This window comes from Rhamphochromis longiceps, linkage group LG15 (genome assembly GCF_057381845.1).
Source record: "Rhamphochromis longiceps isolate RC_006_pf linkage group LG15, R_longiceps_female_GT1.1, whole genome shotgun sequence".
Classification (NCBI taxonomy): Eukaryota; Metazoa; Chordata; class Actinopteri; order Cichliformes; family Cichlidae; genus Rhamphochromis; species Rhamphochromis longiceps.
In genome coordinates this window covers 23,896,104-23,911,372 of record NC_140571.1, presented here as the reverse complement: position 1 = coordinate 23,911,372, position 15,269 = coordinate 23,896,104, and the positions used below count along the sequence as shown (strand labels likewise).

Sequence of the window (15,269 nt, the reverse complement as noted above, 5' to 3'; positions counted from 1 at the left end):
TTGTTGTAAATTTACAGTAAATTATTATTGGCCATTAATAAAACAAAAGCATTTCTTATCCGATCACTCGATTAATTGATGGAAAGATAGCTGCAGCCCTAACATACTTTAAAGCTAATTCTGAGACTTTTAATATTAACTATTACATTTTAGTAATAGAAATAATAGAATAAAATAATAAAGGGCTATAGAATTCCAAACAGTCTGACCATAGTCACTAATTTTCATGATCTATCATAAGTGACCCTGTGAATGTGCATTCTGTAGGCTGTTCAACAACAAAGAAAGCAACTAAGGCAATAATTGAGACATTTGATATTGCTGTGTTCATTTTAGGCATAATGAGGACAGATGATAAACATATCCCCTATGAATTCCAAATTAAAAATTAATATTAATCCACAAAAATTATGCCATTTTACCTGCAGGTGGCATCACAACACGCTGAAACAGACATACCGCTCATTTCATTGTGTCTCATGGAAATGTCTCCAAAATAACAGAAAGGCCTAATCTATCTGCAGTGTTACTCATGTGTGCATGTAACTTCCTTCTTACTTCCTTATGGTGACATGATTCATATGGCCTTTTGATTTTCAGAGTTTCATTCATTCAGTCATTTTACTTCTTCTTTTTTTTTCTTAATTGCCTCCATCTCGCCCCATCCCAAGCATCCTCTTCTGTCACACCAATCCCCTGCATGTCCTCCTGCACTGCATTCCTAAATGTCCTCCATGCAACATTATTTATTCTGTTCTTGTAAGTCTTATATCCCTGACCCAACCCATGATTCCATTTCATTTCCCCTTTAAATATTAACGGAAATAAGACAAAACGGTTATATCATTATACACGTTAATATCTATTTTTTTTAAAATCCGTTTTCATAAATTACTGCCAATTTACAGGGACTCACACAGCTGAGTTGTTGCTTCCTCTTTTTAAATTGAGGAAACCCAATTTTCTTAAAGATGAGAAGCTTTTTCACAGAAGCAGCAATCTGATGTTTAAGTTCTCTTTTTCTTTACTTGATGGTAGCATAGAGGCTGCTGGCATCCGTGGAGGAAGCTTTAACAGTGGCGTAGGTAACTGTCTCACCTTCATCACTGTCATTTTTACCCCGAATCTGGAAGCACACAGAGCACAGGATAGTTCACCAGATGTAACACAACACAGTGAAAACATCATTTATAAATGCACCAATGAAGCTGAAACTCTGATCATATACATTACTTTGTTTTTATTGTGGGTCTTGTTGGCATAGGTGATGGAGGCGTAGGAAACACCATCTTCTGGATCCACCTACACAGTGAAGAGTGTTACTACTACTTTTAGCTTACTGCAATTACACATTCTTGAACAAATTGAAACAACAGCTGCTCTGGGTGTGGTGTGGGCAATCTTACTGTTTCCTGGCTGGTTTCTGGTGCACACTTAGTGACTGCAGGGTTTGAGGTCAGGCCCTGAAGAAATAAATATGTAAGAACTGATTTAATTCTGGTCTCTGAAGAATTTAAGCATCACTCGTCTAGTGTATGCGTTACATCTCCGCAGCTTTTAAGTTGCGTGAAATATAAATATATACAGTGGGGCAAAAAAAGTATTTAGTCAGCCACCGATTGTGCAAGTTCCCCCACCTAAAATAATGACAGAGGTCAGTAATTTGCACCAGAGGTACACTTCAACTGTGAGAGACAGAATGTGAAAAAAAAAAAATCCATGAATCCACATGGTAGGATTTGTAAAGAATTTATTCGTAAATCAGGGTGGAAAATAAGTATTTGGTCAATAACAAAAATACAACTCAATACTTTGTAACATAACCTTTGTTGGCAATAACAGAGGTCAAACGTTTACTATAGGTCTTTACCAGGTTTGCACACACAGTAGCTGGTATTTTGGCCCATTCCTCCATGCAGATCTTCTCGAGAGCAGTGATGTTTTGGGGCTGTCGCCGAGCAACACGGACTTTCAACTCCCGCCACAGATTTTCTATGGGGTTGAGGTCTGGAGACTGGCTAGGCCACTCCAGGACTTTCAAATGCTTCTTACGGAGCCACTCCTTTGTTGCCCGGGCGGTGTGTTTTGGATCATTGTCATGTTGGAAGACCCAGCCTCGTTTCATCTTCAAAGTTCTCACTGATGGAAGGAGGTTTTGGCTCAAAATCTCACGATACATGGCCCCATTCATTCTGTCCTTAACACGGATCAGTCGTCCTGTCCCCTTGGCAGAAAAACAGCCCCATAGCATGATGTTTCCACCCCCATGCTTCACAGTAGGTATGGTGTTCTTGGGATGCAACTCAGTATTCTTCTTCCTCCAAACACGACGAGTTGAGTTTATACCAAAAAGTTCTACTTTGGTTTCATCTGACCACATGACATTCTCCCAATCCTCTGCTGTATCATCCATGTGCTCTCTGGCAAACTTCAGACGGGCCTGGACATGCACTGGCTTCAGCAGCGGAACACGTCTGGCACTGCGGGATTTGATTCCCTGCCGTTGTAGTGTGTTACTGATGGTGACCTTTGTTACTTTGGTCCCAGCTCTCTGCAGGTCATTCACCAGGTCCCCCCGTGTGGTTCTGGGATCTTTGCTCACCGTTCTCATGATCATTTTGACCCCACGGGATGAGATCTTGTGTGGAGCCCCAGATCGAGGGAGATTATCAGTGGTCTTGTATGTCTTCCATTTTCTGATGATTGCTCCCACAGTTGATTTTTTCACACCAAGCTGCTTGCCTATTGTAGATTCACTCTTCCCAGTCTGGTGCAGGTCTACAATACTTTTCCTGGTGTCCTTCGAAAGCTCTTTGGTCTTGGCCATGGCGGAGTTTGGAGTCTGACTGTTTGAGGCTGTGGACAGGTGTCTTTTATACAGATGATGAGTTCAAACAGGTGCCATTCATACAGGTAACGAGTGGGGGACAGAAAAGCTTCTTACAGAAGACGTTACAGGTCTGTGAGAGCCAGAGATTTTCCTTGTTTGAGGTGACCAAATACTTATTTTCCACCCTAATTTACGAATAAATTCTTTACAAATCCTACCATGTGAATTCATGGATTTTGTTTTTCACATTCTGTCTCTCACAGTTGAAGTGTACCTCTGGTGCAAATTACTGACCTCTGTCATCATTTTAAGTGGGGGAACTTGCACAATCGGTGGCTGACTAAATACTTTTTTGCCCCACTGTATAAATAACATGGGAGCGTTGAAACATCTGCAACAAACTTTTTTTTAAATCCAGAGTTTAAATAGATAAAATGCAACACAACAGTCACACAATACACACCATATTTGAGGCCTTTAATATAATCTTTTTTGCAGTCAGAGAGAAATTCATCAGTTAGCAGGTTGTCATTTGAAGCATTAATAACTATAAAAGCAAAGCAAAAATGCTTTGTTCCCTCTTTCGTTCCTTTTCCTGATCTTTTGCTGCAAGAACCAGTGAGTTTTAATACAAAACCATTAACACTGTTTATCTTGCTGCATTGTTTCTCATCTAGAGAATACAAAATGTCTAAAAAAAAAAAAAATTTCAACTCACAGCATTTCCATTTGCTTCTATTTTGTTCCCTGAAAAGATAAACAAACAAACAAACAAGGTTAGATGCTTCTCCACAAAGAAAATTCAGCCTTATTCAGATTTCTCACTAAGAGACATTTAATTTAATTTATCTCACCTTTGAGTCTCTTCAAACAGATTAGTTTCACAGCCACAATTAAAACTGCAACTAAAATGACAACCACAAGGATGTACGGCCACACCTGATCTGCACCTGAATACAAAAATATAAAGTATTTAGTTACACTAAATATTTTAATTATCTGAGATAATTTAAAACAAATAAAAAACAACATGTGCTTTAAAAAATGATAGATTGACATTCAGTTATTAGGAAAAGCAGAAAAGAAAACAAACAAATGACAAAACTCACCTGGGATACTAGGTGCGTATAATGTTGTTGCTGATGTTGTTGTTGCTGATGTTGTTGTTGATGATTTTGCTGTTACTGCTTCTTTACCTGAAAAAGAACAAAATTCAGCCAGGTGTTTATTGTGTATATCAGTTTAAAAGGATTTTGAAAAGTTCTTCAGAATCTCTCCGGGTTTCTTACCTGATGACTGAGTGCTGAAGGTAAAAAGCTGCTCTTTTTTTTCTTCTGTTGTTACGCTACAGTTAAAGTCACAAGTTGATATATGAGTGTATGCATCATTCAGAAAAGTCACAGCAGCAGAGCAGGAAGACTCCGATGTTTTTAAATTTGAGTAATCTCTATCCAGAGCTTCACTGATATGGATCCACTTCACTTTGTGTTTGCACCGTTCATATGTCCACACAGAGCAGTTTAAAGTCACCTCATCAGCTTTCTTGTGTTCAGTCACTGGTGAAGATGAAATTCAAGAGAAATACCAAATAAATATAAGTTTCCTTTTTTCAAAATTTAACTTGTCAGCATGTTGTTCTAACAGGATGGTTTGAGCTCAAAATATAGTGTTGCAAATACTCACTGCTAACAACAGACAGATAAACCACAGCATCTGAACCTTGCTGTCTCCCTGGATTGCCTCTAAACTGTCTGCAGGTGTAACGACCAACATCCTCAGCTGTGACCTTCTTTATAACCAGTGAGCATTCTGCTGTAACACTCAGTCTGTCTGATTTGGCTTTTTCTTTGATTTGTCCAAGATTAATCAGCTCTACTGTTGGTGTGCCTCTTGAATCAGTGAAGAGCCAGGTGGTAGTGTCACAGTTGTGATGATTGTTGATCACGTTTTTACAAGGCAAAGTGACATTATCGCCATCTCTGACAGTGAAGGAGAGCAAAAGATCTCCACTTAGTGCTCCTGAGGATATAACAGAGAATCGAAAATGTTACATTACACGAGTGCAGATAAGTTACACACTTAACATGTATTTACTTTTCATTTAATCTTTGTTTGCTTTGGTGAAATAAACAGCATCGCTGTCTATGCTACATAAAGATTCCATAAAGCAAAATTAGAAAGAAGAGTTTAAAAAAAACCCCTTCTCTATTGTACATATTTCTTACCTGTAAACTGCAGTATGAGTATAAAAGGCACAGCCATTTTAATCCATCTAGATTGAACCGCCATGTCTCTCAGTCTCGCTTTTCTTCTTGAGCTTCTGAAACACAAATGTATCTTTTTCCTGTAACTGTGGAGCCATGACTTCCTCATCATGACTTTCAACATTCTTTTCTTACATTTCTGCCGTTATTCTTATGTAACCGCTTTCATGTTCCCTATTAATAAAGAGCTACAGTTAGTATTAAGTTTACACTGACCTGCTGTATCTGGAATGAAAATTAGTGAAAACATAGAAAACACACTTTGAGTTTCTGTGCTAAGTGTATTTAATTCAACTCCCAAACATGTTTTTAACCTGTCTACACTTTGCTGTAATTACATACAAACTTGAATGAATGTATTTATATTTATTTTCACATAAGTGTAACAGAATAAGGTTTATTACTACACACAATTATCATACAAAATTCAAAAATATATATCATGAGGGTACTTTATTTTCATACTTTACACACGCACGCACGCACGCACGCACACACAGTGACAGTTTGTTTTCAGTGTTTAAATGACTGGTTATCAAACAGAAACAGCTGATATCACATGTGGCCTTTGTCACGTGTGCTTGTGTTTAGAGCAGTTGCATCACATTAGATCGGTACCTCCCCTGCTTTATTTTGAGCCTACAGCACCCTCTGCTGGACAATAGAACTCGTTACAACAACAAACCTGGCAAAAGCAAAAGTCAAGATTCAAAGATTCAAAGTGTTTATTGTCATGTGTACAGAAGAAATAGCATTTCTCTGTGCAATGAAATTCTTCCTTTGCTGTCCATAAACAAATGCCAAATTAGGTTGAAGGAACAAGATAAATAAGGATAAAAATAAGACAAGACATTAAGATAAATAAAGATAAACATAAGGATAAAAATAATGAAAGATAAATAAATAAGTACAAAAGTAACTACGTGAAGACAAGTGAGGTATGCAGATGTCGATGTAGATGGATGTATAATGTATTTATGGAAATACAGTGGGTTGAAATAAAACGTAACATTATATTATTACTTTAAATAAAAGTGGGGAACTTGATCCTAAAACTAAACTTTTTTTTATTCTTTTATACAATCTGACAGAGTTAAACTAGTTATCAATTATATATATATATAAAAAAAATGAGGGCACTTGTAATTTAGCTATTCTGTGACAGATGTTTCTTACTTTTTGGTTTGTTGATTAGAGGCGGTGTTCATGGTGTAGCTGATGGAGGTGTAGGGAACAGCATAATCAGGATCAGCCTGCACAGTGAAGACAACATAAAGATTGCTCAGTAATGTGTAAAATGTAGAATCAACATATAAGAGAACAAGTACTAGTGGTCAGTAAAGTCAAAGTTATTCAGATTTCTTAACTCGTCTTGTGTAACCCCAACACTACGGATGGTGAGGATGTGCCACAAGCACTTGTTTATGAAGATCTGTATCTTGCTCGTAATGGGGTTGGTCATCCGTCACGTCTTGGACCCATACAGGAGGACTCCTTTCATATTGGTGTTAAAGATGCGGATCTTGCTGCGCTGAGATAAGGCTTTGGAGTTCCAGATGGGTCCCAGGACATTGAATGCAAGCTTTGCTTTGTTGATCCGGCTCCTAACGTCTTCATCTGCGCTGCCATCGCTGTTGTCTACACTTCCTAGGTAGGCGAAGCGGTCGGTTTCCACTAAGTCTTCTCCCTGTAGCTGCAGTGGATGTTTTTGTCGGTTGTTCAGCTGCATCACCTCTGTTTTTCTAAATTTGATCTTCAGGCCAGTCTTTTCTACCTCCTCAACGAGCCGGGTAAGCTTGGACTGTGCATGTTGCTGCTTATGGCACAGAAGGCTGACGTCTTCTGCAAAATCCAGGTCCTCCAGCTGTTTGGTGAAGGTCTACTGGATATCAGTAATGCTGCCTTCTGTGGTTCTTCTCATGACAATCAGGAAGAGTGTCAGTGACAGCATGCAGCCTTGCCTCACTCTGGTTTTCACTGCAAAGTGGTTGGTCAGTTTTCCGTTGGGGGTGATCTGGCAGGATGAGTCTTTGTATAGTTGTTTGATGATCTTTTTGAGCTTTTGTGGGATTCCATAGTGCTGCATCAGTTTTCAAATGGTCTCCCTGTTGAAGGCTTTTTCAAAGTCGATGATGATTGTGTACAAGGGAGACTGCCATTCAATAGACTGCTTGATGATGATGCGCAGAGTGGCTATGTGGTCTGTACATGATCTGTCTTGTCTAAATCCTGTCTGCTCTGATCTGAGTCTCTTGTCCAATGCCTCCTTCAGTCTCTCCAAGATGATTCTGGTCAACACCTTGTTGGGGATGCCTTTCCATTTTTCAAGGACTTGATGGCTTTGGTGATCTCTGCCTTGGTTGGTGGACAGGTGTTGATACAGAGGGGCTCTTTTGCTGGTGGTATGTCAGGGACTGTTTGCGGTGTTGGTGGATTCAGGATCTCTTCAAAATGTTCCACCCATCTTCTTCTTTGTTTCTTGTTCCTTGTGATGGTTTTCTCACTCTTGTCCTTGACTGGCTTACTTGGGTTGAAACTCTTTCCTGACAAGGTCCAGGTGATCTCATACACTCCCTTCATGTTGTTCTGCTTGGCTGCTGTTTCTGCCTCTTCTGTCATACTGTGCACAAATTGTCTTTTGTCCCGTCTGGCACTCTCCTTCACTTCTCGGTTCACTTCACAATATTGTGCTCTGAGGTGTGTTTTCTCCTGATAGTCTTGACATCTGTTAATTTTGTGCTTCACCTCCTTCCTCTTAGGATTATTTTGTTTAAATAATCCGTTGAAAATCCTGCAGCTCTATCAGGAAATAAATAATAAATCAAATATAATTTACTATGGCGTAGGGTAAGTTCATTATTCCTAGTAAAATAAAATATGACTGTATTCATCACTGTAACTTTACTGAAAGACTCTTTTCACTGATTTTCATGAAGAAAGCAGAATATGAACAGCGGCCTCTTGCGCCAAAGTCCAGCATCTGATTGTTGCTCTGTAGGAACATCAGACTTACCTCCCTCTTTCCTTCTTACACATCACTACATCTCTACATGATGTTGTCTACTGAATGCAAACAATTTAGTTTTTTAAATTTTACTTATTCTTGGAAAGAAAACTTTAGTATACTTATTATTTTAGCCTGTTTTCTTTTACTTGTTCGGCGTTAGTGATCTGATCATAGCCAAAGTAATCCATCACCGACCACTGATAGGCGCAGGGTACTGTTCAACACTGACCAGCGCTGTTTTATCTTTTGGGGACACTCTCCAAGTAAAGGAATGGAAGTGACATCATCTTAAAATTACATCACACATTTTTTTTTTGTTTTTAATAACAGGATGAAGTTATTGTAAGAATTAAACTTCAAACACATGGATTATCTTTAGGCCGTTTTATTGTAACACTGAGGGCTGAGGAATTTCAAATTCCCGTGTATGATCTGTACATATGGTTTTTGACAATAAAGCTGACTTTGACTTTGATTAGTTACTTTTCCAATATACAGGTAAAATGAGCCACAAACTCAGTTTAAAAACAATTTCTTTAATTCACAATTACTCAGATTCAAAGTAAAATATTACAGAATACAAAATTAAAATAGATAAATGATGTTATGCAAATTAAGCAGCTCAACACAGAGATACTAAAAAAAAGAGTTACAGTGACATCACACAAAGACATTAAAACATTCTTACCACTTATATTTCTTTAATTGTCTAGACTGACACTGTGAAATACACTGTGTGTACTGCATAGTCTATGTTAAGGGTATCTATTTAGAGTTTAATGCTAACTTGATGGCTAACTATTATACTGCATTACACAAATGTTTCAATGATAAAACACTAAAATGGGCTTTCCCCTTCAAACAATATTATGAATATACCTACTTCCATATATTGGTCATTTCAAGTTTATTACATTTTACTCAAAACGCTCAATGTGCTTCAAAAAGAGGAAGAAGAAAAGTCCTGAGATTATACAGTGCATGACAGTTACTTAACAAACATATAAAAAAGCTATAGGATCGGTTTCAGATCAAACCAAATTTAATATTAGATAATCAGAGTAAATACGAAAAATTTTAAGTCTTTAAATTAAGTCTTTATTTATTAAGGGAAATAAAGTCACCCAAGCCTACTATGTTAAATTAAAAATTTCTTGTTAAATTAAAAATTAACTGTAACTGCTGGTTACTCCCAGTTATCATCTGTCTGACAAAGTGAAGTAGATTAAAAGATCCCAAAAGGCAACGCATCATGCCACGATCTAAAGAAACATCTGAGAAACAAAGTCACTATTAGTCTCTAAAGGACTGCAAAGCCATTTCTAAGGCTTTGGGAGTACAGCGAGCCATGGTAAGAGACAATATCCACAAATGGAGAAAACTTGGAACAGTGGTGAACTTTCCCACAAGTGGCCAGCTGACCAAAGAGCTACTCCAAGAGCACATCACCAACTCATCTCATTGTCACAAAGGAACCAAGAACAGCATCTAAAGATCCACAGGCCTCACTTGTCTCACTTAAAGTCAGAGCTCATGATTCAACAATAAGAAACACACTGGGCAAACATGGGAGATTTCCAATGAGAAAACCACTGCTGACCAGAAAGAACATGAAGTCTCACAGACTTTTGGGAAACTATTCTGTGGACTGATGAGACAACAGTTGAACTTTTAGGAAGATCTGAGACCTGTTACACCTGGTATAAAACTAACACATTATTTAATAGAAAGATCATCACACCAACAATCATACACGGTGGTGGCAGTGATGTGGGGATACTTTGCTCCTTTAGGACGACTTGCTGTAATTGATGAAACCATAAATTCTGCTCTCTACCAGAAACTCCTGAATGTCTGGCCATCAGTTCATGCCTTGCAGCTCAACCTTACTTGGGTTACACAGCACGTTATGCAAACAATAATAAAAAAAAAACATTCACAGTGATGTAAATAAAATTTTTTCAGTTATCACAAACTCTCGACTGCCAAAGTAGATTTGAATAAACTTTCCCCTTAAAAATGAAAACATCATTTAAAAACTGTATTTTGTATTTACTAGGGTTGTCTTTGTCCAATTATTATATTATATTATATTATATTATATTATATTATATTATATTATATTATATTATATTATATTATATTATTATTGATGATCTGAAACATGTAAATGTGACAAATATGTAAAAACCGAAATGAAAGTTGAGAACATATATAGACAAGATAAACTTTCCCTCCATCACTGCCAAATCTGACATGGCATCAACTCCCGAGCAACTATTTCATTTCACCTGCAGATAGTATCACAACACACTGTAATAAATGTATGTAACAATATGTTTGTTTAATTGTCGTGCCAGCTTTCTCTTTTTCAACTGAGCAACCCAACAGCTCTTTTAGATGAGAAGCTTTTTGTTTACTTGATGGTGTCATAGAGGTTGCTGGGATCCATGGAGGAAGCTTTCACAGTGGAGTACGTAACTCTCTCACCTTCATTTTTGTCTCGAACCTGGAAGCACACACAACACAGGAAATATAATCACATCTCAGAAAGTAAAGAAGAATAAAAGATCTCCACTTAGTGCTCCTGAGAACAACACAGACAAACAAAAATGTGACCGTTAAATGTCTAAGCACAGATTATTTATACACTTACAACGCACGATAAAACTGGAAAAACCAACTGACGTTTTTAATCCTTCTGTTATAAACATGTTCATTTTATTTTTACCTATAAACTAAAGCACAAGCATAAAAAGCACAGACATTCGAATCTGTCTGAATGTAAACATCATATCTCTCAATCTCTTTTCTTCACGAGTTATTGACACAATAATTTAATGTTTTGCTGTAATTATACTGTAATATCACTTCCTCAATGTGAGTTTCAGCCTTCTTTCTCACATTTCTGCTGTTATTCTTATGCAATCAGGCTGTCACAGGTCTCATGTTCCTCATTTGGTAACATCTAGAGTTGGCATTAATCAATTAGGATGGTTCTCAGGAGGTTATGATGTCAACTCATTACCTCCATGTCTTGTGTTTTAGTGTATATTTTTTATACAGCACCTCCTTCTGAACAAAAAGGGGTTGTTACAACAACAAATCCTGAAATAAAATCCTAAAAAAATAGAGGAAATATCCTCCTGAGAACCAGCTTATTCATTTATTGTTATTAACTGACATCAATTGTACAACCAACAGGACAGCTTACCTGCGTTTTACTGGTGGTTTTGTTGGTGTAGCTGATGGAGGCATAGGGAACAAGGTATTCAGGTGCAGCCTGCACAGTGAAGACAACATAGAGACTGCTCAGTAATGCTCAGATTCAACATATAAGAGAGCAAATACAAGTGCCGAGTAACTATTTAATCTCACAGATTCCTGAATGGTTCCTGGAGCAGACGGAGTCACTGCAGGGTTTAAATTCAGTTCCTGAATCAAACAAACAAAGAAGCCTCATAAACACAGCAGACTGTAAGCACACCAGGTCAGTTGGGTAAGCTGACAAAAACACTTATCTTCTGGCCTCATGATAAAAAATATAACACAGTAACTGTAGTGAACGGCCGTGGTATGAGTACACTAACAAAGTTTAAGAAATTATGATATAACTCACAGGATTTTCATTAGTCTCCATTTTTTTTCCTAAACAAAGAGAGAAATCAATTCAAGTTTTTAGAATTAAATTTCATTCTGGTTTTTCATTCCATTTGTTCATACAAGTTCAGGCTGGTGAAATCTCTCACCTTTAGCTCTCTTCCATCTGATGGCTATAACAGCACTTATTATCAGTGCTAATAACCCCAGCAGTACAACAATAAACATCCACCATCCTGGAGAAAAAGAAAAGCATTAAGATAATTTCAGCTGCAGATTCCTGTCTGTTTAGTGTCCTGCAGGTAAAAGAGAAGAGAACACTCAGCTATCAACAAATAAATAATAAATCAAATATACTTATTTTTATTTATACACTGTTGTGGTTGTGTTAAGGTCTGGAAACAACCTGCTTTAGTTCATTAAAAGTTCATCCTTCCTGAATAAAATAACATGCTGTCATGTCGCTCAGTCTTGAATACAGGGTTTATTGTTGTTTCTGGGATGTTCATGTTCTTTAGTTTTATATCTTTGATCATCTTTGCATTATGGTTCTGTATTCTGTGTTGCTTTCTGTAATTTCTTACTTTTCACTGGTTTTCTTTCATTTAACTCATATATAAGTTTGTTTGGTTTATTTCTTGCCTTTAGTGCTGTGCTCCTGTTTAACAGTTCTTTATGCTCATTCTGTGTGTTTGGTTTTGAGATGGGATTTATGTTTGAGCTGTTTATAGTCTAATGTTTACGTTCCTGTTATCTGTGACTTTAGTCCCCTGACTGTTGATGGTAGGTTGCTTTTCCCACTTGCATTCCAATTGCGTCCCTCCGATCTTGTCTCCATGTTTGTTTATCCTCTCTGTGTATCAAGTTCATATGACTTAGTCCTGGTCTCATTGTTTGCTATTTGCTGTCTTATTTCAATAGTCTCTGACTGCTAGTGCTTTGTATTTAGTTCTGCTTCCCTTGTCTCTTCTTCTGTGATTGGTTTCAGCTGCTCTTCCACCTCTTGCATTGTTCCTTCATTATGCTGTATGTATATGTTGTATCAGTTTCCCTTTGCTGTTTGTCGTGTTCTTCCTAATGTTCTTATGTCCCTGTCCCAGGACCACCCAGCACAAATGTTCTCGAGTATATTTTTTTAGAAGGTTTCTAGTTGTTAGACTATTTGCTCCTGACCTGCTTTTTTTGATTTTGTAAGAGTAATAAATAAACTTTTAAGTTTATTCTTTATCTTCTGAGTCCTGTATTTTGGGTACAACTGCTGCCACACAGCTCGTTCCTGACATATAGCTATGGTCGTGGTCATGATTGTAACTTCACTGAACAACTGTTTTCACTGACTTTTAGTAGGAAGTAGAATATGAAGTTCAGCCTCTTGTGTCAAAGTTCAACATTTGGTTGTTGTTGTGGAAAAGCATCAAACTACCTTCCCTCTTTTCTTTTGTCCCATTACTACACATCTACAGGATTTCTTGTCTTCAAAACAAACAATTTAGTTTTAAGAAATGCTAATGGCATTTATTTATTTTTATTTTATTTTTTTCACAGACAGCAAATGAGTGCATTATTTTTTTACCATGTAATGAAATGTAATGATAGTTTGTGGACTTTTCCAACAAAAACAACTGAAAATATTAATCTTTTGGACGTGCACTTAGGCAACCTCATTTTTGCTTTGTTTTTGTTTTTTGTTTTTTATTGTGAAGACTTTGTGATCCTTTTATTAACAGGTGTTATATGAATAGAGTTTTACTTACTTTTCAATTCATCTTAGTATTTAATGCTCCGTGTGGTTCTTAGTTTATTTATTCTTGGTTAACATTTGTTCAAGTAGCTTGAGTCTCAAGTCTAGTTAAGGTTATTTGGTTTAGTCTGTTGTTCTTTTTCCTTCCCTTCTCTGTCAAGTTCGTATGTTAGTCACTGTCTCAGTACTTAGTTACTTCCTGATTTATTTTGCTAATCTCTATTGTTATTTGGATTGGGTTTAGTTTTTTTACTCAGACCACACTTTCCACATTTGCAATCCATTATGACAGAACAATGTGAGCAAATAATAGACCAGCAGCCTTCAACCCCTCAGAAGTGATAAAGAGAGTCATATTTTGTGTGGTGGTGCCACGTGAGGAAGGGCTGGTGGGGTCTAGCGAGGAGTACAAAGAAGTAGTAGCGCATAAGTAACACAGCCTGATTTCAGGGATTCAATATCCCTGCCTGCTCAACAAAGAATTTGTTGTCACAACCATGCACCTCAACTCCCTGCTATTTTATCTTCTGAAGACACTCTCAAAGTAAAAAAAAGTAAATGAAACCTTAAAACACACAAAATAGTTTACTTTTTATAACAGATAAAGTTATTGTATGAACTGACTTGCATTCTCATGTGTTTCTTGATCAAATGATAGAATCCTGAAGATAAATTCCTGCACGTCTCCACCATGTGTCACTTGGCACTTCAACATCTCAGAACTCTTGGATGTGTAAATGTGATCAAATCTTGTAAAGATCACACTGGCTGAGCAGGCAGACTGTGACATCCTCAGGTCTTTGTTACCATAGAGCCACTTGACAGTGTAGTATTTGCATTTTTTATATGTGGACACAGAGCAGTTTAATGTCACTGTGTCATCATCCTTATGTTCAGTTACTGTTAAAGAAAAGAGAACAAGAATAACATTTACAGTAATCATCACTGTAATTATAGTTATTGTAATGTTTCAGTTTGATGTTCAAACAATCTGAAAACATTATGATGGAAATACTCACGGTTAACAACAGACAGCTCAGCTACAGAGTCTGAACCTTCTTTTTGTCCTGATTTGTTGAACCTTCTGCAGGTGTACTGACCAACATCCTCAGCTGTGAGCTTCTTTATAACCAGAGAACATTTTGCTGTAACACTCAGTCTGTCTGATTTATGTTTGGCCTCTTGGTGAATCTCCCCGTGTTCAAACAGTGTTATTGTCGCTGTGTTTGATTTACTGAAGAGCCAGGTAGTTCTGTCACATTTATCTTGATCATCTGTCACATTTTCACATGACAAAGTGACCTCACCTTCATCCCTGATAATAAACTCAACTGCTGCTGCTGTGAAGATAAAATCAAATCAACTGTGTAAACTTGACTTTTCTAATTTCATTTATAAATGTATTTGTATTCTTACCTGTTACTTGAAGCATTAGTAAAACTGATGAAAAGAATTTAATCCATTTGAACTGAGTCGTCATTGTCTGTCTTTCTCCTTCCTGCTTTTCACAAAAATGACAGTCACAGTCTCTGAAACAGAGCTTCATGTAGAGGCTGTGCTGACTTCCTGTGGTTATCATCTCACCACCTCACTGTAACTGTTAAAACGTTCAGAGTCCTTTCCCTGAAAATTCTAATTCACAGCATTCTGTTGTTTCTAATAACTACATGAACCAAAGAAAATTAGAGGTCAGCGGTCACACCAGACTGTCAAAAACCCTGCAAATTTAAACTGAGTCATTTGTGATGTGTTTGATGCCTTAAAAAAGGAGAAGATGATACATGCAGTTGTGTAAATACTTACTGCTCTTTTTTTTCCTGAGAACTG

The 15,269-nt window shown here is 37.2% G+C and overlaps 2 protein-coding genes across 2 annotated transcripts; both read right to left on the bottom strand.

Annotated features, from left to right (window-relative positions):
* Positions 1–841: 841 nt before the first annotated feature.
* On the bottom strand, positions 842–5,134 carry LOC146652707 (uncharacterized). Its single transcript, XM_085381854.1, has 9 exons — positions 5,056–5,134; positions 4,514–4,849; positions 4,120–4,386; positions 3,940–4,026; positions 3,685–3,780; positions 3,549–3,577; positions 1,407–1,463; positions 1,234–1,302; positions 842–1,126 (listed from the first exon to the last, which is right to left on the bottom strand). The coding sequence occupies exons 1-9, from the start codon at positions 5,117–5,119 to the stop codon at positions 1,025–1,027; spliced, it is 1,107 nt and encodes a 368-aa protein (XP_085237980.1). The 5' UTR covers positions 5,120–5,134; the 3' UTR covers positions 842–1,024.
* Positions 5,135–9,439: 4,305 nt separating this feature from the next.
* On the bottom strand, positions 9,440–14,988 carry LOC146652706 (uncharacterized). The gene is made up of 8 exons (XM_085381855.1): positions 14,859–14,988; positions 14,462–14,782; positions 14,067–14,342; positions 11,851–11,937; positions 11,721–11,749; positions 11,480–11,536; positions 11,316–11,384; positions 9,440–10,610 (listed from the first exon to the last, which is right to left on the bottom strand). Exons 1-8 carry the CDS (start codon positions 14,986–14,988, stop codon positions 10,518–10,520), a joined length of 1,062 nt encoding a protein of 353 aa, XP_085237981.1. The 3' UTR covers positions 9,440–10,517.
* Between the last annotated feature and the right edge of the window lie 281 nt (positions 14,989–15,269).

Coding starts and splice junctions, on each gene's coding strand:
- LOC146652706 (XM_085381855.1), bottom strand. CDS start 14,988: ATGAAGCTCTGTTTCAGAGACTGTGACTGTCATTTTTGTGAAAAGCAG. Junction 14,783..14,858: donor ACTAATGCTTCAAGTAACAG/GTAAGAATACAA, acceptor TTATCTTCACAG/CAGCAGCAGTTGAGTTTATT. Junction 10,611..11,315: donor AAACCACCAGTAAAACGCAG/GTAAGCTGTCCT, acceptor GTGTGCTTCCAG/GTTCGAGACAAAAATGAAGG.
- LOC146652707 (XM_085381854.1), bottom strand. CDS start 5,119: ATGGCGGTTCAATCTAGATGGATTAAAATGGCTGTGCCTTTTATACTC. Junction 1,303..1,406: donor CAGAAACCAGCCAGGAAACA/GTAAGATTGCCC, acceptor TTCACTGTGTAG/GTGGATCCAGAAGATGGTGT. Junction 1,127..1,233: donor AGACCCACAATAAAAACAAA/GTAATGTATATG, acceptor GTGTGCTTCCAG/ATTCGGGGTAAAAATGACAG.